The sequence below is a fragment of the Prunus mume genome, linkage group LG7 (assembly GCF_029339155.1).
Source record: "Prunus mume cultivar Tortuosa linkage group LG7, ASM2933915v1, whole genome shotgun sequence".
In the NCBI taxonomy this organism is placed as follows: Eukaryota; Viridiplantae; Streptophyta; class Magnoliopsida; order Rosales; family Rosaceae; genus Prunus; species Prunus mume.
In genome coordinates, this window is record NC_142704.1 from 1,778,326 (window position 1) to 1,802,988 (window position 24,663).

The 24,663-nt window shown below is 36.3% G+C and overlaps 2 protein-coding genes and 1 pseudogene across 2 annotated transcripts; 2 read left to right on the forward strand and 1 right to left on the reverse strand.

The window, feature by feature from the left end:
* Window positions 1-3,220: 3,220 nt before the first annotated feature.
* On the forward strand, window positions 3,221-5,434 carry LOC148915193 (putative copper-transporting ATPase HMA5). The gene is made up of 3 exons (XM_089041794.1): window positions 3,221-4,634; window positions 4,743-4,997; window positions 5,281-5,434. Exons 1-3 carry the CDS (start codon window positions 3,348-3,350, stop codon window positions 5,401-5,403), a joined length of 1,665 nt encoding a protein of 554 aa, XP_088897920.1. The 5' UTR covers window positions 3,221-3,347; the 3' UTR covers window positions 5,404-5,434.
* A 96-nt stretch (window positions 5,435-5,530) lies between these two features.
* LOC148915194 (putative copper-transporting ATPase HMA5) lies at window positions 5,531-6,773 on the forward strand. The gene is made up of 2 exons (XM_089041795.1): window positions 5,531-6,010; window positions 6,200-6,773. The coding sequence occupies exons 1-2, from the start codon at window positions 5,702-5,704 to the stop codon at window positions 6,614-6,616; spliced, it is 726 nt and encodes a 241-aa protein (XP_088897921.1). The 5' UTR covers window positions 5,531-5,701; the 3' UTR covers window positions 6,617-6,773.
* A 13,421-nt stretch (window positions 6,774-20,194) lies between these two features.
* LOC148915195 (uncharacterized) lies at window positions 20,195-22,634 on the reverse strand (annotated as a pseudogene).
* Window positions 22,635-24,663: the final 2,029 nt, after the last annotated feature.

A 24,663-nucleotide genomic window follows, 5' to 3' on the forward strand; every position in this document is an offset into this window, starting at 1 on the left:
CTAGAGTATATGAGAAAATGAGAGTAAGAGTGAGGATGAGATTGAGAGAGAGAATGAGAATGAAGGGTGGGAGGGAGAAGTAACAAAAGTGAAAACAAAAACTTGAAAGTGAAAACCATTTCAAGTAGATTTTATTTTTAAGTTTTTGTTTTCACTTTTGTTACTCATCTATCCCATCCTCCTCTCCTAACTTCCCTCTCAAGTTCGTCTTTACTCTCATTCTCACTCTTTTTCCTTTATACTCTAACACCAAAACTGAAAACTAAAAATTTAAATTAAAATAGTTATCAAACGGGCCTTAGATTGTGAATTCTCTATTCATTTTCCAACTTTGAGTGTTTACTACAATATTAAATTTAGGTGATGACCTGGAACTCAACCTTCTATAGTAAAAACCTTTACCAGACATCTTTGCCTTTTTAGCCAACAAGAAAGGGGAAGAAAGGGACAGGCATGTGAATTTGTTATCCCTTTGAAAAAAAAAAATTGGTAAAAGATCTTGTGATTCAACGAATACTTATTATAGTGGAGAAATATTTTCAAAAACATTTGATTCTACGAATACATTTAGGGTCTATTTGGAAGTTCTTTTGGAAAGATTAAGAGCGATTTCTGACAACTAAAGAGTGTTTGGCAGAAAAGTTTAGAAGTGTTTCTTAGAGAAGCATGCTATATATGTGCTTCTTCAAAAAGCACTCCTAAGTACTTTTCAAGATGCACTTGAATTTTTTCCTGAAAATTCAAGATTTTAATAATAAAACGCTTTTTATTAAAAGGGCTTATGAGCAGAAATATTTTCTAAAAAAACAGTCCAAAACAAACTTTTTTTATTTTATTTTTATAAATACAAATATAATGTTATTATATCATGTTATTAATTCACGTATTATAAGGAAGAAAAGTTGGACACTTCGTAATTGTGAAGGGACAGGCACTACCTAATTTTTTTCTCGTTTCATATGCACTAATGTCGGTGCACAAAATTTAGGACTTATTTATGACAAAAGTTTAATTTCCGCTTATCTCCTCCTCAAAGTTAAAAGGAAAATGGAAAATTCCTAAAAGTTTATCTCTGATGTAAGCATGTACCTCATTTCTCTCGGGGTGGAAAACAACTTTTGACTCTCCTCCTACGATTTTTAGGGTTTATCATAAATTATATATACAGTTGCAAAACATCATATTGATAGCGTTGAACTCAAGTTTTGGTGGGACCCACCACCAGTACAGCAACGCAACCTCCCACCATTAAATACTCATTGTATTCAAAATATTCTCTTCCAACGTTCCAAACTTGGCTACATTTGCCCTCCAAATTTTAAACTTTTACCTCTTTTTTTTCTTTTTTTCTTTTTCTTTCAGAGACAAGAAGCTCGATCAGAGAAACCGACCACCTTTACGTTCATGGCTACCAAGTTCTTGGCTCTATGCATACGGAGTGAGAGACGGGGCGATCTATCGCCCGGCCCCACTATCCGTCCATGCCCAAGTATCCAAAGGGCGTGGCGGTAGAGGAGACCAGCCTGATGGCGGAGGTTGAGGCCAAGGCCGTGTTCTCCGTCATCGGCATGACGTGCTCAGCCTGTGCGGGATCGGTAGAGAAGGCCGTCAAGAGGCTCCAGGGGATTCGGGAGGCCGTCGTCGACGTCTTGAACAACCGGACGCAAGTCATGTTCTTTCCCAATTACGTTCAACGTAAGTCACTTTACTTTCAAGAGATATCTTTCATTTTGTTTTTGTTTTGTTTGATGATGTCACATGGGAACTTATTTTAACTTTGTTTTGTGTTTTTTTGGGGTGGGATCTAATTATTGGTATCCATGATTTATGTGATGTGTCTTTGGAATGGCCCGTCTTACATGTGATTTAGTTCACCTACCACACGGTTCTTGCGGTTTAGCTTTCCCAATTGTACACAATTTGCTTCTGCCCATGTTCACACACACAAATTTTCCTGTTAATTTTAGAACTGGGTTGATGCAAAGTTGGGTGTTTTTAAGTCAATCTCTGGAGAAAATTCAGTTGTTTTAACAAGATTTTCTATGTCCATGGATATGAGATCGAAATCGATATGGAATTAATCCATTATTTTTCTAAATAAGGGGAAGGGAAGATTCAAACACAGGATTAACTGTTCTTAACCACTTACGAGTGCCCTTGTGGAATTAATCCAATAAGGAGTTGGTGCAAAACAGTTCATAACCTGTTACGCTTATAATAATCTGTCAGCAATAAAGAGTTCATATATTCTGTTTATGATTTAAGCTATTGAGGTGGTTTTCAAGTGTTCATTTAATTCTCTTTCTGATATAATTAAAACCTTAAAACGAATTGTTAGTTTGGTCAAGTAAGTATCAATAAACAAACATATAATATTAGAGCATCTTGCTTTCTCTAACAACCTCTCAATTCACGGCCTCCACTGACAAAGAGTCTTAATCATTGTCCTAATCTTTGACTTAGGGTATTTGTAGAGTTTTCCAAAGATCAGGTTTCCTTAATATTTAAAAAAAAAAGAAGACTTCCCTTCCACACCAAGTAAAACCTGAAAAACAACTTATTAAAATATAAGCTGTGTCAAATATGTATATATGTTAACCAAATCAAATTGATAGCATACATGACTCCTCCTCACAATAGTTTCACCAGCCAGCTCAAACATTTGAGCTGAGCAGACCATTTTTAGCTAATACAGAACTGATTTGCACCCTGAGTCAGAAACTGCTGTTGTGTCTTTGGCGCCTATGAGAAAGACTTTGTCTTATTACAAACGTTTTTCTCTCACGCTGAACTTCCATTATGTTCTTCTATTAACAACAAATTAACCTTTTAAAAGAAACAATTAGCTTGTTATGGAGTATAATTTTAATTTGTTTAGCCATATAACATGTCACAGAATTTGTTCCCAGATAAAGCTGAACAGAATGGCGGAGGATGTTGCGATTATGAGAAAACAATTTTCTATATGTATCCATCAGTAATGGCTACAAAAGGATAAACTTGATTTACTTTAGTACAAACAGTAGCTTCTATGTGTTTTCATTTCTCATATACTATATTTGATCAAGTTTTTGAATAGAAGGTGATCTTGGAGACACTTTAATTAGTTCAGCTAGTTATCACTTGTGTAGAGTCATTTTTTTACAAGATTTTAGCAGGGGAAGTTGGATTATGTTTATGCAGAAGATTATGCATGGTACATGGCCTTTTATTTATAGCTGTTGCCTCACATCTTATAGGAGGAGACGATTCGCGAGACGATTGAAGATGTTGGGTTTCAAGCCACATTGATTAATGATGAGGGAAATGAGAGGTCCACTTTGGTATGCAGAATTCGGATAAAGGGAATGACTTGCACTTCTTGCTCCACCACTGTTGAATCAGCTTTGCAGGCAGTTCATGGTGTACAAAAAGCTCAAGTTGCATTAGCAACTGAAGAAGCAGATGTTCACTATGATCCTAAGATTGTGAGCTACAATCATTTGCTAACAACCATTGAAGACACCGGATTCGAAGGCATACTTCTTACTACAGGGGAAGACATGAGCAGGATAGAGCTTAAGGTTGATGGTGTACGGACTGATCATTCAATGAGAATACTTGAACAGTCTCTTCAAGCACTCCCTGGTGTGCAAGCTATAGAATTTGATTCTGAAATCAAGAAAATCTCTCTTTCTTACAAATCAGATATGACAGGGCCAAGAAATTTCATCAATGTGATTGAAACAACTGGTTCCAGGCGTTTCAAGGCAAATATTTTCCCTGGAGGTGGAGCAGGAAGAGATACTCATAGAAAGGAGGAAATTAAGCAGTATTATAGATTCTTCCTGTGGAGTTTGGTTTTTACTATTCCAGTGTTTTTAACCTCCATGGTCTTCATGTACATTCCTGGAATTAAGCATGGCCTAGAAACCAAAATCGTGAATATGCTCGAAATTGGGGCACTTTTGAGGTGGATCCTGTCCACTCCAGTGCAATTCATCATAGGCCGGAGGTTCTATACTGGGGCATACAAATCATTGCGCCATGGTTCGGCTAATATGGACGTGTTAATTGCCTTGGGAACAAATGCAGCCTATTTTTATTCAGTCTACTCTGTGCTGAGAGCTGCTACCTCTCCAAATTTTAAGGGTACTGATTTCTTTGAGACTAGTGCCATGCTTATTTCATTCATTCTCTTAGGGAAGTACCTAGAGGTGTTAGCTAAGGGGAAGACATCTGATGCCATTGCCAAACTGATGGACTTGGCACCAGAAACAGCAACTTTGTTAACACTAGATGGAGAAGGAAATGTCATAAATGAAGAAGAAATTGATAGTAGGTTGATACAAAAGAATGATGTCATTAAAATTATTCCTGGAGCGAAAGTAGCTTCGGATGGTTATGTGACTTGGGGGCAAAGCCATGTGAATGAGAGTATGATAACGGGAGAAGCAAGGCCGGTGGCAAAAAGAAAGGGTGATACAGTCATTGGAGGTACTTTGAATGAGAATGGTGTGTTGCATATCAGGGCAACAAGGGTTGGATCAGAAAGTTCTCTTTCCCAAATTGTGCGGCTTGTTGAGTCAGCTCAGATGGCCAAAGCTCCTGTGCAGAAGTTTGCCGACCGCATTTCCAAATACTTTGTGCCACTGGTAAGTGTTATAATACAATTGCTTACAGTTTCTTTATGGTTTTGTTTTGTTTGGTTTAATTGAAGGGATATTGGAGGGTCTTTTTAAGAAGTGGTTTTTAATTTGCAGGTGATCATGCTTTCATTCTTGACCTGGCTTTCATGGTTTTTGGCTGGAAAATTCCATGGCTACCCAGAATCTTGGATACCGTCTTCCATGGATAGCTTCCAGCTTGCTCTCCAGTTTGGAATCTCTGTCATGGTTATAGCATGCCCTTGTGCTTTAGGCCTAGCTACTCCAACTGCCGTCATGGTTGGAACTGGAGTGGGTGCATCCCAAGGTGTATTGATTAAAGGAGGACAAGCATTAGAAAGTGCACATAAGGTTAGAAATCAAAATCCTTCGTGCAGTTTGATACTTTCTATGAGATGCAAATATGGAAGTTTGCTGCATTGAGACATGCAAGAGTGTTTATTATGCATCTTCAGCAATTTTGATGTTGCATTTCCAAAAAGATAGAGACTGATAAAGGAGGTCTATGCATAGCATAGTTTCATTTTGTTCTTCAACAGTTTCAACAATTTTTCTCTCAGATAACCCTTAGATGCTGTCTCGCAGAATTTTCAGATTTGTATACATCTTATAGAGCTGATTGATGATGTTGTAGGTGAACTGCATTGTGTTCGACAAGACAGGGACTCTCACAATTGGGAAGCCAGTGGTTGTTAACACAAGACTCCTGAAAAATATGGTGCTTAGCGATTTCTATGAACTTGTTGCTGCGGACTGAGGTAGGCTTTAAAATGTGAAACACCTATCTTTCATTTATTTAAAAATTCATGAAGAATTATTTATATGTTCATTATTATCAACATTCATTTAAAACATTGGTGTTCTGAATGATTCATAAATATAAGGTGAACAGTGAGCACCCTTTGGCCAAGGCCATCGTTGAGTATGCCAAAAAGTTCAGAGAAGATGAAGAGAATCCTTCGTGGCCAGAAGCGCGCAACTTTGTCTGCATTACTGGCCATGGGGTGAAGGCCATTGTTCAAAACAAGGAAATAATTGTTGGGAACAAAAGCTTGATGGTGGATAACAACATTGCAATTCCAGTTGATGCAGAAGAGTTACTTGCAGAAGCTGAAGGACTGGCTCAAACTGGGATTTTAATATCTATAGATGGAGAAGTGGCTGGAGTTCTGGCCATATCTGATCCACTGAAACCCGGTGCTCAAGAAGTTATTTCCATACTCAAGTCTATGAAAGTGAGAAGCATAATGGTTACAGGTGACAATTGGGGAACTGCAAATTCTATTGCCAAGGAAGTTGGAATTGAAACCGTTATAGCAGAAGCCAAACCCGAGCAGAAAGCAGAGAAAGTAAAGGAATTGCAGGTACATTTTACTAAATTGTTATAACTTACAAGAGGAATTTCTTGACTTGCTCCAACGATTTTGAGTTTTGCTCCATGACATCCTTCAGACATCTAACTCTACCATTTCCATGTTAACACCTTAACTAGTCATAGAGCCTAACTCTAAGTCCTGAGTTTGTTTATTTCATTTCAATTTTCTTGTCCACAGGCTTCAGGTTACACCGTGGCGATGGTGGGAGATGGCATCAATGACTCACCAGCACTTGTGGCAGCAGATGTAGGAATGGCAATTGGTGCAGGAACAGACATTGCAATTGAGGCAGCTGACATTGTTCTCATGAAGAGCAATTTGGAGGATGTGATAACTGCCATTGACCTTTCCAGGAAAACCTTCTCTCGTATTCGCTTGAACTACATCTGGGCTTTGGGTTATAATGTTCTTGGCATTCCAATAGCTGCAGGGGCCCTTTTTCCATCTACAGGATATCGTTTACCACCATGGATAGCTGGAGCTGCAATGGCAGCTTCTTCTGTCAGTGTTGTTTGCTGCTCTCTGCTACTGAAGAACTACAAGAGGCCCAAGGAGCTGGAAAGCCTGGAGGTTCGGGGAATAAGGATTGAATGATCGATAAGTAGCCGTTTGATTCTGTTGTATGCATGCTTGTAGGGCTCAAGTTCTAGTAAATTGGGTAGTGTTGTGACTGATGAAGCAAAAATGTAATAAACTAGGTTGTTTGGATCACATTTTGTATATATTTGCATGGGCTGTTCTGTTATCTTAATTGATGGATAATCAACTATCATAAACATATGTAACAAATTAAATCATCCATCATTAAGATAGTGAAGCACTGGTAGTCCTTGAAACTTTTGAAGCAAATTTCACTGTGGAAACACAAACCAAATTTCTGTATAATACTGCTAATTAACAACAATTAGCAGACATTAAGATATATCTTAAATTTTGCAAGTATATCTTAATTGTAGCTCATTTTGAAATTCTAGTTAGGGCCACCCAACCCATGAATATTATCTTTTCATACAAATTGAAGTTTCTTATTCAACATCATGCAACTCCCTCATCGTCCATTCGGATGCATGAAATAGAAAATCATGATTGTTTTTGTTGAAAAGAAAAAAAAACAGAGGCACTACTAAAATATTTGGTTTTGAGCACAATTGTTATTTGTGCTCTTTAATGCAAAGAAGCATAATTATTCATGCTCTTTAATGCAAAAAGGCACAATTATTTATGCATTATACTAATGGTCACAATACCGCTACTTTAAAATAGTCAGTTTCCTTTATAGGAGTTTCCATTGTTCATAGGCCACGATTTTACTTTTTCGAGACTTAAACTCAATACTTTTGGGCACGTATATGGACATATACTTGAAACCATCAATTGCTTTTTTTTTTTGACTTTTGTACATACACACAAACCATTCATCTGTGCCCAATGTACATATTTTTTTGAAAAAAAAATTAGGGTTGCCAACCGCCACCATCTTTTACATCCCTCCATCATCCAAATCAGCGTCACTTCGCCTCTTTCTCACTCTCTCTCTCTCTCTCTCTCTGCACCACTGCCACTTCCTCCTCTTTCCCCACCATCGCCACTTTCTCTCTCTTTCAAGTAAAGCAAAACACAATGAGCTCACTAAATTAAATTAAAATTTTCAACCAAACTCACGAATAAATACATAATTAGATTTAAGAATTGCGTATAAATGAAAATTATGCAAATACACAATTAGCTCACTGAAATTAAAACTGTAAACATCTTCTTACTTACCATCTTTCAATACAGTCGAAGAAAAATCACTTTGTCTTACAATTGGAACAATGAACAACTATAAACTTGTTAGGCTTGTCCTACAAAACGCAAACTTTTCATTTTCGTTCATTTCACAAAGAATGTATTCGACCATCCATAAGAATTTAGAGCAACACCTACAGAGAGAGAGAGAGAGAGAGAGAGAGAGAGAATGAATCAAATTTAAGATATCACCTCTTTCAATTTATAGTTGTTCATGGGATTATTGGAATCGTTGTCTCCATATGATCGATCTCGTTGAATTTTCTTATTCTTGGTCCTATTATTTAGCTACTCCAAGTGCTTTTCACAGTGGGAATGCTGTGGTTAGGGGGGACGGTGGGAAGGATGAGAGATGGGGAGAGAAGGGAGACATCGGTAAAATCGAGGGGGAGGAGAATAAAGGAGATTTATTTTGGGTTTCTAGAGATAAGAGTTATGATCTTGGGGAAAACAAAGGGTGGAGGAGGAGTAAGGGGGAAGGCTGTAGGGGTTGCCGTAAATAGCAAAAATGGATGAAATTGCCCATTGAGCCTGAGTTCGAAGATCAAGCCCCAAGAATGCTTCGAAATGACAGAGATGCCTTAGGAAACACATTGGTTACCTTCACCAACAAAAATAACAACAGCCTACAGATAAATTCTTGGCTTGGCATGAGAAGCTTATGGCATGGGAGCTGAGCATTCATGAGTTTAGCATGAGAGAGAGAAAGAAATGGGTGCGATTTCCTATGAGAAACAGAGTTTTTAAGGCATGAGGGAAGGGATTCTAAGAGCATTCATTGAGGAGAGAGATGAAGGCAATGGGTGTTTTTTCAGCAGCTTGATAGAGATGCTTTGTCAAGTGTTAGAACAGCCTGCCAAGAGGGAAAACTAAGGAGGAGGAAGATGAACTGAGCATGAAATTGCAGAGTTTCAGAGTGAGAGATAAAGCTTGCTCTCCATATGTGTGTTGTGATGATGGGTAGGAAATGCCTCTTTTTATAGGCGCTGGAAGCTATCATTTTCCAAGAAACCCTAATGGTTTCTATCCAATTTGGCCAAGTCTTTCCCTTCCTTTCTCCCCTCATCCCTTCAATCATCCTATTTTTGTGAAATCCACTCTTCCCATTTGCACAAAATTAGGGATTTTTGGGTGCTCAAGGCCCTTTCCCATAGTTATCCCAGTGGAGAACTTCTATTTTCAGCCATCTTTCTTCCTTCTTTTCTCCATTCTTTCAAAACTAGGTCTAATGAGGGAAAGAAATGGGTATGTACACTAGTTTGAAGGGTGTTTTGCTCAAGTATTCCTTGGTTTTTGGATGTTTTTGCTTGAAACTTGTTTCCTCCCATGTGTTGGAGCCTGCAGATGTGAGTGACTTTTGGCTTTTGTCATGGTTTTGTCTCCAGCCATGTGCTGGAGATTTTCAGATATTTTGTTGGTCACTTGGGTCATTCTTTAAGGTAATTGGCTAGTTCACTAAAGGGATGGGCCAACTTCCCAAAGTGATGGGCTATCTTTTCTAAGGTAATGGGCTATTTTCTCTCATTTATACTTACCCACATATTTGGGCTCCAGAAATGGGCTTGAGTTTCGGGGCTCCCAAGCAGCCCAAAACTTCCATTTCTCGGCTCATTAATGAGCCTCATGAAAACTCGTAATCATCCATACTACAATCTACTCAGCAAGCCTCAGGTATTCGCTTGGCTTGGGCCCACTTAAGCTTGTAGCATGGCGTGTTGCTTATTTGCTTGGCGTGACATGTGTACAAGTGCATATGACAAACTTTTGCCTGCCCAAATCGGATTTCTTCTCAATAAGGTATCACATTGGGCCGAACCGTGGATTTTTTGGGCCTCAACAAAGGCAAAAGGAGGAGAAGATAATTTTTTTTTCTCCCTAAAACGAAGAGTTAATAAATAGAATAAATTATTATTTTTAAAATTATATAAAACTTGAAGGCACAAAAATTTTTCGTGTCCTATGTACCTCCCATTGACAGTGAGATGAAAGTTGATATTTGCATTGGACACAAAGGTCGTGCCCAAATATCAATAGGCGCAAATAAATTTGTTCTTAAACACACATTTATTGTGTATTTTGTGTAAAAGACTTCTTTAAGTATTTTTTGTGCTAAATGAGATTATTATTATTATTATTATTATTATTATTTTTGACAAAGAGCCTTTCAATTAAGAGCAAAATAGGAGTACAAGAAGCCACTAAACTAAGAAAAGATAACTCAGGGAAAAAGGCTAAACTCGTAGAGTCTAGAAACCATAGATTTGCCCCATGAAAAAAAAAACCAAACTATTACACTTACGGGGGACTAGGAAGTCCATCTGAAACCAGTACTCACACCAAGGACGGAGGTGGCTAGTTATCCCATCCTTGCGGAAACGCCACCCTTAAACCTATCGTTGTAGTCAAATGGGCATCACGATTTGCTCCACGAGGGATCCAACACCATTCAACATAAGAGAATCCTTCTTCCGTGCTTTTTGAAGTGTGCCTTTAGAGCAGTTTTGTAGTAGTGAGGAGAAACAAAAATGAGTAGGGATAAAAAAAAAAATGACTTACTTTCAAATCAGAAAAGTTTCAAGTAATCATCACATCACATGTGCATGACTTTCAAGTTATAAAATGCTATCTTGATGTAAGAATTTTCTTTATCGTTTATTATTGTGTTTTATACCAAACTGGAAATTATGATTAACATATATGAATTGCATCATATCGAATGAGCATTTAGTGTGAGAATAATGATGGCATTACATTTCATTATAAGTTATCAAAATACAGTCATGTTCTCTTGGTCACTAGGGGTCTAAGGTATTTGTGGTCACCCACTTTTGGATTTAATCTAAAGGCGAAAAAAATTTGATTTAAAAATCCATATAACTTTAGTTTAAATTATTTTCAATTAAACAAAACAAATTTTGTGTAAAAATAAAATAAAAAAACAAACAAAACAGGTTCTATCTTTTTTTGTTGTTGACTGAACAAAACATGTTCTCCAAGATACTAGCCACTGCCTGCCTCCAAACATACCATTACACCATTGAATCATCAACCAACCAATATCAACTTCTCAACAATATACCAAAAAGAAAATGAAAAACAATGGTAGAAACCAAAGAATTCAAAAATCCCCAGATTTAAGTTTTCCCAAAATCTTCAGTCTTTGTCAATCCATAAGAGATGAAAAATTAAATCGGAAGAATTCGCAACGTCGGAGTTGGAAAAGCTAAAGAGGACCATGAGGAGGGACTGAAGGTTATAGAGGCGTCGACCTCCATGGAGTCGGAGGCGGCTATGCAATAGTTTAGAACGTGTTTTGTTTCCACAAAAACTTGTTTTATTTAAGTAAAAATAATATAATATGAATTTTTAAATCAGTTTTTTTCTCCACCCTTAGATTTGATCCAAGGTGGGTGACCACAGATTCCTTAGACCGTTGGTGACCAGGAGAACGGGACTGGAGATTAAGATAAGTTAACTCCCTATATTTAAAGCATGTTTTTTTAAAAAAAAAAAAAAATTTATATCAAATTGAAGGTAGAAGATGGATTACTCAGAAAAAATACATATCTCATATAATCCCAACAAAATGATAGAATATCAATAGCTTATAACTTATCCCTCCTAAAATATTCGTGTTTATTTGTTGTTGCATAAGCACACACTTCTTAACTAAATAATTCATTGTCTGCTAAAGGTGTTCCGGGAAAAATGCAAATCAGACTTAAATTCAAGGCTAGTTTTTTTTTTTTTTCAAAGACAAGACTAGTGCTCTTAATTTGTTGGAATTAGCAAGAAATTAACGAATAGGCCTGCAGGGAAAAGAAAAACTGAATGGGCCTATGAAGATAAAGTTGCATTACAAAACCCATGCGGTCCAACTTTAATTAGGGTAATTCCAATAAAAATGCTAGCTACCAGAAGAAGAAGGGGTCAAAACATTCATCTGAGTAGTAATTAGAAGCTTTTGTTCAAGAACCTATTTTGAATTGCACATTATTGAAAAAAGATGTCACACGTTTGCCAAGTGCCAACTAGCTACAACGTGAATTGAGACAAGCTTGCTCGCTCGCTCGCTAATAAGCAGTAATACTCATTAGGGGGCAATATTTATTTGCTTTCACGTGCATTGATGGAGTACTCCACGTTGTTTATTATTCCAAAGGAACCAGGGAAGATATTCCGAGATGCTGCAAAAACTCCAAAATGTGGACGAATATTGAAAATATTCCCCTATCTTCCCATACAGAACCGAAATATTTTTGTATACTATTATTTACTTGGTTGTGTATGTGCAAAAATGTTCCGATTCTGTACGGGAGGATTGGGGAATATTTTCAATATTCATCCATATTTTATAGGTTTTGCAACATCTCGGGATATCCTCTTTGGTTCCTTTGGAACAATAAACAACATGGAGTACTCCATCAATGTGCATGAAGGCAAAGACTTATTGCCCCTAATGAGTATCGATGCTTATTAGCGAGTGAGCGAGCTTGTCTCAATTCATGTTGTAGCTAGTTGGCACTTGGCAAACGTGTGGCGTCTTTTTTCAATAATGTGCAATTCAAAATATGTTCTTGAACCAAAGGTTACACATAAAGATGACAGTGGACAGATATTGGTGTTCACTCATAGTGTTGACTATTCAATAGAACCAATATCTGTCCACTATCAACTTTATGTATAAGCTTTGGTTCAAGAACATATTTTGAATTGCACACTATTGAAAGTAGACGCCACCCGTTTTCCAATTGCTAACTGACTGCAACGTGAATTGAGACAGGCTTGCTCGCTAATAAGCTGCAATACTCATTAGGGAGCAATAAGTCTTTGCCTTCAAGTGCATTGATAGAGTACTCCTTTTTTTTTGTTCCAAAGGAACCAACAAGGATATCTCGAGATGCTGCAAAACCTCTAAAATCTGGACAAATATCGGAAATATTCCCCAATCTTCTCATATAAAACCAGAATATTTTTGCACCTACACAACCAAGTAAAAAATAGTATACAAAAAGCAAAGTCATCATGTAACATCCTTTGGTTCGAAATGACTTTTATTTTAGAGGTTGAGCTATTGCTATAAGTATTATTTGATCGATTTTAAGTTTTGAGAGGTTGAGCTAGTTAAACCTAGGAGGTCGACGGTTCGTTGGTTTTTCAGGCCACTTTGGCCACTTTTTTTCCTAGGGTCCGAGACAAAAAAGTGGTCCCTTGAATAGTATGTTAATCATCAATTGTGTCATTATGATGACTTTGCTTTTTGTATTCTATGTCTCTACTTAGTTGTGTGGGTGCAAAAATGTTCCGGTTTTGTACAAGAAGATTGGGTAATATTTCCAATATTCGTCCATATTTTAGAGGTTTTGCAATATCTCGGGATATCCTCGCTGGTTCCTTTGGAACAACAAAAAATATGGAGTACTCCATCAATGCACATGAAGGCAAAGAATTATTACCCCATAATGAGTATCGCGGCTTATTAGCAAGCGAGCAACCAATATCTGTCCACTGTCAACTTTATGTATGAGCTTTGGTTCAAGAACATATTTTGAATTGCACACTACTGAAAATAGACGACATGCGTTTGCCAATTGCTAACTAGCTACAACATGAATTGAGACAAGCTCGCTCACTCGCTAATAAGCTGCGATACTTATTAGGGGGCAATAAGTCTTCGTCTTCATGTGCATTGATGGATTACTCCACGTTGTTTATTGTTCCAAAGGAACCAGCGAGGATATCCCGATATGCTGCAAAACCTCTAAAATGTGGACGAATATTGGAAATATTCCCAAATCTTCTCGTACATAACCGGAACATTTTTGCACCTACACAACCAAGTAAAGAATAGTATACAAAAACGTTTCGGTTCTGTATGGGAAGATAGGAAATATTTTCAATATTAGAGGTTTTGCAGCATCTCGGGATATCCTCGCTGGTTCCTTTGGAACAATAAACAATATGGAGTACTCCATCAATGCACGTGAAGGCAAAGACTTATTGCCTCCTAATGAGTATCGCAGCTTTTTAGCGGATGAGCCTATCTCAATTCACGTTGTAGGTAGTGGGCAAATGCGTGGCTCTATTATCAGCAGTGTGCAATTCAAAATATGTCATATTAAAGTAGACAGATATGTTAACTCATAGTGTTGATTGTTCATTAGGATAGTGGTGGGATGATAATGGTCCCTTGGTGGATTCCCTAGGATTTATAATTCCTCAGCTAAGAGTCATTTACAGGTGAGAGTGTTGCTAAATATTTTTTCTAAATAGTTATTTTTTATATTCTTATTTTGTTTTTGTGTGTTTTTCAGAGATATTTCTGCAGCTTTGCTGCATGTGGTGGATCCTTCAGGAAGGTGTCATGGTAACGTAACCCTTCATTCTATCAAAATGATTTATGGGAACGCTTTTGTGTTGTGTCCTTTGGCTGATTGGATGGGCACGAGTATAGAGACACCAAAAGAATTTGAAGAGGTGACCTATTTCATCTAAGGCCTTGAGTTTACTAACCACAGGTATTTACTACTTATATATAGTTTATTTCTACTATTAATTTTGTTGAGTAGTGTTATGGTTATTTTTTAAAATTTTGCAATACATTAAGCTTTTTAATTGGGTACCACCCAATTTTAAGAACTTAGGAAGGTAAAATCAAGTTGTGATTGTTGCTCGCAAGACTAATTCTTGAGTTCAAGGGAGAAAGTGAGAAAAGAAGAATCTAGCTATATTTTGTTATGTGCTGACTGGGACGAAGAGTATCATAGCATTAACCCTCCAGATTGGGTTACAAAATTGTCATGTTGTTGTTCCTTATTTGGCAACTGCAAATATAAATATCTGATTGATCTCCTAATATTGGGCTGAAATGTTACGGAGCACAACATTAAGGTAAGATTATGACTTTATATTGTTTTGTTTGCTATATTTGTTGGATAAAATATAAATGCTCTTGTGTTTCGGGCTAAAGGAGAATTGAGATTTATCATATGCTTATCTAAATCATGGGGAGCATACCTATCCATGGTCCTTGCTCTTACAAGTAAGCGCTATTCTTCAAAATTTGTCAAAAGGTGGTGCGACATATCATGGAAACCATATATTGGTTCTATTGAACAATCAACACTACAAGTGAACACCAACTACCCGAAAAGACTACTTGCTTGTGGGACCCTTTCGTTTAAGTAATCCACCATCATCATCATACCATACAGTTTTAGAAAGGAATAGGCTTCTGTCCACTGTCATCTTTATGTATAACCTTTGTTTCAAGTACATATTTTGAATTGCATACTACTGAAAAAAGACGCCACGCGTTTGCCAAGTGCTAACTAGCTACAACGTGAATTGAGACAGGCTTGCTTGCTAATAAGCCGCGATACTCATTAGGGAGCAATAGTTCTTCGCCTTCACGAACATTGATAGAGTACTCCATATTTTTTTTTGTTCAATAGAACCAATATATGGTTTCCATGATATGTCGCACCACTTTTTGACAAATTTTGAAGAATAGTGCTTACTTGCAAGAGCAAGGACCATGGATAGGTATGCTCCTCATGATTTAGATAAGTATATGATAAATCTCAATTCTCCTTTAGCCCGAACACAAGAACATTTATATTTTATCCAAAAATATAGCAAACAAAACAATATAAACTCATAATCTTACCTTAATGTTGTGCTCCGCAACATTTCAGCCCAATATTAGGAGATCAATAGGATATTTATGTTTGCGGTTGCCAAATAAGGAACAACAACATGACAATTTTGTAACCCAATCTGGAAGGGTTAACGCTATGATACTCTTCGTCCCAGTCAGCACATAACTAAATATAGCTAGATTCTTCTTTTCTTTCTTTCCCCTTGAACTCAAGAATCAGTCTTGCGAGCAACAACCACAACTTGATTTTACCTTCCTAAGTTCTTAAAATTGGGTGGTACCCAATTAAAAAGCTTAATGTATTGCAAAATTTTAAAAAATAACCATAACACTACTCAACAAAATTAATAGTAGAAATAAGCTATATATAAGTAGTAAATACCTGTGGTTAGTAAACTCAAGGCCTTAGATGAAATAGGTCATCTCTTCAAATTCTTTTGGTGTTCCTACACTCGTGCCCATCCAATCAGCCAAAGGACATGACACAAAAGCGTTCCCATAAATCATTTTGATAAAATGAAGGGTTACATTACCATGACCCCTTCCTGTACAATCCACCACATACAGCAAAGCTGCAAAAATATCTCTGAAAAACACACAAAAACAAAATAAGGATATAAAAAACAACTATTTAGAAAAAATATTTAGTAACACTCTCACCTGTAAATGACTCTTAGCTGAGGAATTATAAATCTTAGGGAATCCATCAAGGGACCATTATCATCCCACCACTATCCTAATGAACAATCAACACTATGAGTTAACACCAATATCTGTCCACTTTATATATGAGTTTTGGTTCAAAAACATATTTAGAATTGCACACTGCTGATAATAGAAGCCACGCGTTTGCCCACTACCTACAACGTGAATTGAGATAGGCTCATCCGCTAATAAGCTGCGATACTCATTAGGAGGCAATAAGTCTTCGCCTTCACGTGCATTGATGGAGTACTCCACGTTGTTTATTGTTCCAAAGGAACCAGCGAGGATATCCCGAGATGCTACAAAACCTCTAATATTGAAAATATTCCCCTATCTTCCCATACAGAACCGAAACGTTTTTGTATACTATTCTTTACTTGATTGTGTAGGTGCAAAAATGTTCCGGTTATGTACGAGAAGATTGAGGAATATTTCCAATATTTGTCCACATTTTAGAGGTTTTGCAGCATCTCGGGATATCCTCGCTGGTTCCTTTGGAACAATAAACAATGTGGAGTAATCCATCAATGCACGTGAAGAAGAAGACATATTGCCCCCTAATAAGTATCGCAGCTTATTAGCGAGCGAGCAAGCTCGTCTCAATTCATGTTGCAGCTAGTTAGCAATTAGCAAACGCATGTCGTCTATTTTCAGTAGTGTGCAATTCAAAATATGTTCTTGAGCCAAAGCTCATACATAAAGTTGACAGTGGACAGATATTGGTTGCTCGCTCACTAATAAGCCGCGATACTCATTAGGGGTCCATAAGTCTTTGCCTTCATATGCATTGATGGAGTACTCCATGTTCTTTGTTGTTCCAAAGGAACCCGCGAGGATATCCCGAGATGCTGCAAAACCTCTAAAATGTGGACGAATATTGGAAATATTCCCTAATTTTCCGTACAAAACCGGAACAGTTTTGCACCTACACAACCAAGTAAAAAATAGTATACAAAAAGCAAAGTCATTATGTAACATCCTCCGGTTTCGAAATGACTTTTTATTTTAAAGGTTGAGCTATTGCTATAAGTATTTTTTTGATCAATTTTAAGTTTTGAGAGGTTGAGCTAGATAAACCTAGGAGGCCTGACAGTTTGTTGGTTTTTCAGGCCTCTCCAACCACTTTTTTTCCCGGGGTTCAAGACTAAAAAGTGGTCCCTTGAATAGCATGTTCATCATCAATTGTGTCATTATGACGGCTTTGCTTTTTGTATTCTATTCTTCACTTGGTTGTGTGTGTGCAAAAATGTTCCGATTTTGTACAAGAAGTTTGGGGAATATTTTCAATATTCACCCATATTTTAGAGGTTTTGCAATATCTCGGGATATCTTTGCTGGTTCCTTTGGAACAACAAAAAATATGGAGTACTCTATCAATGCACGTGAAAGTGAAGACTTATTGCCCCCTAATAAGTATCGCTGCTTATTAGCAAGCGAGCTTATCTCAATTCATGTTGTAGCTAGTTGGCACTTAGCAAACGCGTGGCATCTTTTTTTCAATAATATGCAATTCAAAATATGTTCTTGAATAAAGGTTATACATAAAGATGGACAGTGGACAGATATTGGTGTTCACTTGTAGTGTTGACCGTTCAATAGACCTAATATTTGTCCACTATCAACTTTATGTAATCGCTTTGGTTCGAGAACATATTTTGAATTGCACATTACTGAAAATATATGTCACGCGTTTGCCAATTCCCAACTAGCTACAACGTGAATTGAGACAAGCTCGCTCGCTAATGAGCCGCGATACTCATTAGGAGGCAATAAGTCTTCGCCTTCACGTGCATTGATAGAGTACTCCATGTTGGTTATTTTTCCAAAGGAACCAAGTGAGGATATCCCGAGATGCTGCAAAACCTCTAAAATGTGGACAAATATTGGAAATATTCCCCAATCTTCCTGTACAAAACTGAAACATTTTTGCACCTACGCAACCAAGTAAAAATAGTATACAAAAAGCAAAGCTATCTTACTTACAACTGATTGCTCCTAGTCTTGCCTTGATGATGCCTTTGTGTATTTATTAATCAAAATTTTCTCTCATTCATAGTTAGTTTCCTTGTGTCGATATTGCAGTATCTTATAGACTACCAGACCTTTGTTGGCACTGCCGATCTGGACTGAAACTTTTGCCAACAAATCGTCTCTTTGGATTGAGGAAAATGTCAGGATTTAGGGTTAAGTATATATGCCATCCCAAGAGGCTGGGAATTATACTCACATCAAGGATTAATTGGATATTAGGTTTCCTTTATTTAGTTCAAGTTTTTTTTTTCCTTAATATTTTGCAGACGTTACTATTTTTATTGACCAGTAGTGCTAAAATGTTGAACTTGGGAAAATTTTATTTTCTGCACCCCTGTTCTTCCACCAAATCAAATCCACCACATGGCAAATGGCACGGCTAATATGTTTTTGTGTTCCAGCAAGGAAATGTGCTTCTGTTAGGTCTCAAGTTTATCACCTGTTCATTGCTCTACATGTTTAGTTCAACTTTTAATCTGGTGTCTATTTGCACTCATATTCTCATCTAATGATCCTAGATGTAGTTGCCATCTTTATTATTTGGCTTTTGTTTATTTTTTTGGGAGAGAGATATTTGGTAATTGACAAGGATAGTTCTCACCTACTTCCATCAAAATTATTAGTACCATAAATGTCTCCAAATGCTTTTATTTGCTTACATCTAGAAAATTCAATCATTAGTATGTTTAATGGTATAATTTTTTTCTTTTCTTCCTAAGAGTGTTACAACTTTCAATTTACTTACAATAATTGATTCTAACGTCAATCTTTACTCTTACTCATCAAAAAGAAAATTTTATGAAATGACTATTTTTTATTTTTTTATTTTTTTGTATTCAAACTTCACCTTTTCATTTATTTTGTTTCATATAATGACCATAAAAAAACAAAAATTCACTATATCCTCATTTACTTTCGATTTTTGAATTTTTTTAAGTGTGAAACAAGTAAACTTGAATAAAGAAAAGTGTCGGTCATGGCGCCATAGCAGCGCATGGTCAGCTTGGGAAGCTTTGGGTTTTTTTTTTCTGCAGATAGTAGTTACACTAGTTGCTAGAGGCGGACCTATTAAGGTCAAGGAGGTGCAGCCTCTCTTAGCCGGAAAAACCATTGTAAGGTGCTTCAAATTGCCTCTTTGCTCAACTGGTGTACAAATTACCTTATTTTCATTTCCAACATTTAAGTAAATGTCTTTGTCCTTTTACTTTCATTTATGAAAGTAAAGGACAAAGATATTTACTTAAGTTTACAATGCAAATAAGAAAGTACCCCCCATTTGTATTCAAATAAAAATACTAGAAAATTAAATTCCCACCAAATCAAAATATGAAAAATCAGTTTTAGTGCAAAATACGATTTAGTCTAAAAATAATGGCTCATTAAGTCAATATATACTTCATACTAAAATCCCATAAAATCAAGTTTTCTTATTTGATGTGTAAGGAATAAAAGCCGCCAAAAATTATCTTGAGAAAATGATTATTCCAAAAAATCCATTTTTCATACTTAGTCAATATTGCACCTCCACTAAAACATTTCTGGGTCTGCCAGTGGTTGCTGCAGGGTTGTTGTTGAACCAGTGGTACACCAGCTCTCAATAACATTCTTTTAGCCCAATGTTCACTTGTAGAGATTCTGACTTGTCTTATGTAATTTCACCTTCAGGTTCTTTCCCCAAATATGTGATGCTATTTGGCCATTTTTGCCTCTGTTATCTGTATTAGTTACAGCTTGCTGTGTTGGAGCACCACTTGCCGTTAACATTGAGTCTGTTATGTCTCCTTTTGGACTAACCATTTTATTGTTGATTATTGCATTTCATTTTACCTCTTTTGTAGCTGGATATTTCCTTACTAGCATGCAGGGACGGATCCAGGAATTTTCCTTGCAGGGGTCAACGTCTAAAAGGGTAAAAAATTTACATACAAAAATAAACCCATAAAAATGAAACGATAATTTATAATTCATAATTAATAGAAAAACTCACATTACAATTGTCCACGACAAGTTTTCATGTTCTGAAAACATTCCATTATAGTTTCATTATCAATACAAACAAACACATCTTTCTCAATATAAACAAGTAAGCTATCACTCAACCATTGATCTCCCATTCGGTTGCGAAGTGGACCCTTGATAACATTCATAGCAGAAAATGCTCTCTCCACTGAAGCAGTTGCAACTGGTAAAGTTAAGGATAGTGTCAGAAGCAAATAGACATAATTAAATGTTCTATGCAACCCTTTCTCCACCATTTTTCTTGCAAGGGCACCAATCCCTTTCAATTGAGAAAATTCTCTTCTCGTACGCATATGATGAATATAAATCCCAAGTTGATCTTCAAGTGCCAAGAGGTCTCGAGGAGTAAATTCTTGAGGATAAAATTCAGCAAAATGAAGAAGCTTTTGTTTGTCAAAAGCTATGAATGAATCATTCGGACTCAAACATGACAAACAAAGAAGCAACTCAGTATTTACCTCACTAAAGCGATGATTTAATTATGCAAGTTGCCACTCAATGGTTTGAATGAAGATATCCACACGATAATGATGGATTTGTGTTATTCTAGGAGCTCTGCGATGTGATCTCCACTAAGCTACATATGCATCATCCATGCTTGGAACCTCAATATTATGTTTGCCACAAAAGGAAAATACTTGATCAAGCAAGGCTTCAAATCCATTATCTCTCATATCTTGTAGTGTGTCCTTGCAATCTTTGACTAAACACATTGCATTCCCAATATCTTGGTCTTTTCTTTGTAATGCTTGTGACAAATCATTTGTGGCTCCCAATAAAGATCTCATAAAAAATAGGTGAAATACAAACTCAAAAGATTGTATTTCCCTCAAAGACCTATTTGCTTCACTTATATTATTAGTGGAGCCATCCTCAATAATCAATTTAAGCACTTTCACCACAGTTTTGAACATGGAAATGATACTAAGTAACGTACCATAGTGTGAGTTCCAACGTGTATCACCGGCACGCTTGAGATAAGTTTCTTGATTTAAGCCTCGCCCTGTTGGAAGATCATCATTTTCAAGAGCTTATGTAATATCCTTTTGTAGTTGATCTCTAAGCATGTCACGTCGCCTACACAATGCTCCAACAATATTAACCAAGCTATTGCAAGATGTGAAGAAAATGGCAACATCAGCGTTTCCCTTAGCCACGGCCACAAGAGCTAATTGAAGTTGATGTGCAAAACAATGAATATAATAGGCATAAGGATTTTCTCTCAAAATTTGTGTTTTAAGACCATTGAACTCACCCTTCATATTACTAGCTCCATCATATCCTTGTCTCCTTAGCATGGAAATGCTCAATTCTTCTCTTGAAAATAATGTGTCAATAGCCTCTTTTAGTGAGTTTGATGTCGTGTCGCTAACATGTTGAATGCCCACAAACCTTTTAATTACATACCCACTTTTGTCCACATAACGAAACACCACCGTCATTTGTTCTTTAACTGATATATCACGTGATTCATCAACTAATAAGGAGAAGAAGGCACCATCCATATCCTTAATGATTTTCTTAATAGTTTTAGTTGCACAAGCATTCATAAGATCTTTTTGAATTGTTGGAGCTATTAGCTTGAGGTTTCCTAGAGCATTTTCCAACACAACAGCCTTAACTTTCTCATCATTATCAGCAAGAAATTGTAAGAGTTCTACATAATTCCCCTTGTTGTTTGAAGTGTCACTCTCATCATTGCCACGAAAAGGAAGACCTTGCTTCAACAAAAATCTCACACAATCAAGAGAAGCTGTCAAGCAAATACGATAATCAATGCGAGCTTGGTCTGATTGCTTTATCAAAACTGTTTGGATGTGTTGCTTCTGATTCATAAGATCCACACAATATTGTCTAGATTGATTATGAACACTACCAACACCTCCAACATGCTGCCTAATTTTATCTTTCTTCTTCCAATTTCTAAAACCCACCTCGGTGAAGACATCACTACAACCTTGACCAATTTTGAAATTGGATTTGAAAAGATAACAATAAAGGCAAAATGCAGCATCTTTACTAATACTGTACTCCAACCAGTCAAACTCATCAAACCACTTGACATTAAAACGTTCGATCATACCCTGAAAGATCGGTTTGTGGAAATGTATGATCCTTAGGTTGACATGGACCCTTTTGTAGATATGCTCTTCGAACTTCGTCTCGAATGTTAGGATCATAATCCAACATTTGAGGTCGAAGTCCAGGGTCTGCAGGAAGATTAGCCAATACATCTTGCAACTCACTTTCTTTAGAACTACCCACCACATCTCTTGAAATACCCACATCTCTTACACTTGAACTACCCACCACATCTCTTGAAATACCCACATCTCTTACACTTGAACTACCCACATTATCCGAACTAGAGGTAGTTGATGAAAACTTTCTCTTAAAATATCGTTCCATAACCTGTTTGGGTATAAATAATCAACAAAGCATACAATCTAACTAACAAATATAAATAAAATCTATTTTAAAAAATCCCTAATTTATTCAAACAACCAAAATAAAATCACAACCAATAAAACAAAAATATACAAGAATCTTCAGTAATTAACAAACACAAAAACTAATCCAATATACCAAGATATAATCTAACTAAAGCATATACAATCTAAATATATAAAAAATAACCCTAATTTATTCAAATTAACTAACCAAAATAAAAACTCAACAAAATAACTAATCAAGAGAATATCAAACATATAAGAATATTTATTAATTTGTTAAAGCATAAAGAGATTAGAAATTAGGATAACATACTTTCAAATTTGAGGGACAATGAAAAATCCACCTTTGAAATCAAATTGAATTTGGGGCTGATTTTTTTGCTTTGTTGTTGCCACCACTATGAGGATATCGCCGCTGCCAGCCGCTGCCGAATGGTGTGGTTGGATTGGATTGATTGAAGAAGTTGAAGGTTGGTTCAATATGATTTGGGGTTTGAGGATATAGGGTTTGGCAATTGAAAAAAATGAACTAAAACTGATTTGGGAGAGGAGAGTGTCGGGCTGCCCTTTTTAAAAAAAAAAAAACCTGAGCCAAAATGACGCTGCGTTTTGGCCAAGTTAAAATAAAAATAAAAATAAATAAAACTCATTAGTAGAACGACGCGTCATTTTGACGTCGAAGGGAGAAAAAAAGGAGCGCACGAGCAACAAGCAACCAAGTCTGCCTCTTTGGGGACTTTTATCAAACACTTTGAAGGGGTCAATTTTCTCCCCTTTAATGGCAGATTTCAGAGGTTGCAGGGGTCACTTGACCACCCTTGCTCCTCTGTAGATCCATCCCTGCTAGCATGGTCTTTCATAAGACACTTGTTGTCAAAGCACCATTGTTAATTAGTATGAAATTGTGTTGGCATTTCCTAGAACTTAGTGTAGGATTGGAAGTGTTATTTAGCTAGGGGGTTGAATGTGAGAATCCATATTCTTAAATTTTTTAAAAAGATTAAATGTTTATAAATATATATATGTACTGTTTTACGTTTACAATGCTATTTTAATAATTATTTGTATTAGTAAATATATATATATATATATATACATTTGAATAATTATAAATTATATTATTTGTTTTTCTCTAAATCCTTAGATATTTCTTGTGTATTAAATAGCTAAAGAAAATCTGTTTTTATCTTTTTGAGCAAGTTAACTTGGACAAAAGGATTGACATGATAATTTTTTTTATATTATATATATACATATGAGTTTAGTCATTTTAAGGGGGAGTGGACGTGTGGGTTAGGCACATGCAAATTTCATCCTTGTCACCAATATATGTGTCATTGTTTTAAAGCTTAAAGCTTGTGTGTTTTGACAACTCTTGTAAGAAATTAGTTAGTTAATAAATATCTTGATTTTATCTTCCTATATAAGTAATTATCCTTGTTCATTAAGCTTATCCATAGTAGGGGTTTCCTGGGGGCCTTTACGGGGATTGATCTAATTAAATTGTGTGAGCAATATATTATGCATGATATTATTATTTGATTAATTAAATTTCGTGAGCTCTATATTATTTGTGATATCATATAATGTTCTTGATATAGGATATTTACGTATTGTGAATTATTTGAATAATGTTGGCATAATTATATCATGTCATGGTAATTGGTTGGAGTTGTTGGGTGGAGAAGATAATAATGGAAAAGTGGGTAATGGAAATAGTCTTTTGTGTAGTTGAGTCTAACTCTTGGCAGGTACCAGGTCTCAGCGATCCCACAGTGCACATGGTTTTTATTGGGTGATTCGGAAATGGCGAAAGGGAGTTAGACAAGATGACTAACAAAAGGAAAATATGAGATGATTGAAATGGATGTTAGTTCATATAAATGGGCATTCAGGACTAAGTGGTATAAGCATGGTATGAGACATGCAAGTCTGCTTGTCCAATTATATGAATTAACGGGATTAGATGAAGAGCATTCATGTAT

Excerpts from the sequence above, each read along its gene's own strand:
- LOC148915193 (XM_089041794.1), top strand. The coding sequence starts at position 3,348 with ATGACTTGCACTTCTTGCTCCACCACTGTTGAATCAGCTTTGCAGGCA. Across the intron at positions 4,635-4,742 it reads CCAAATACTTTGTGCCACTG|GTGATCATGCTTTCATTCTT; the intron begins GTAAGTGTTATA and ends TTTAATTTGCAG. Across the intron at positions 4,998-5,280 it reads CATTAGAAAGTGCACATAAG|GTGAACTGCATTGTGTTCGA; the intron begins GTTAGAAATCAA and ends ATGATGTTGTAG.
- LOC148915194 (XM_089041795.1), top strand. The coding sequence starts at position 5,702 with ATGGTGGATAACAACATTGCAATTCCAGTTGATGCAGAAGAGTTACTT. Across the intron at positions 6,011-6,199 it reads AGAAAGTAAAGGAATTGCAG|GCTTCAGGTTACACCGTGGC; the intron begins GTACATTTTACT and ends TCTTGTCCACAG.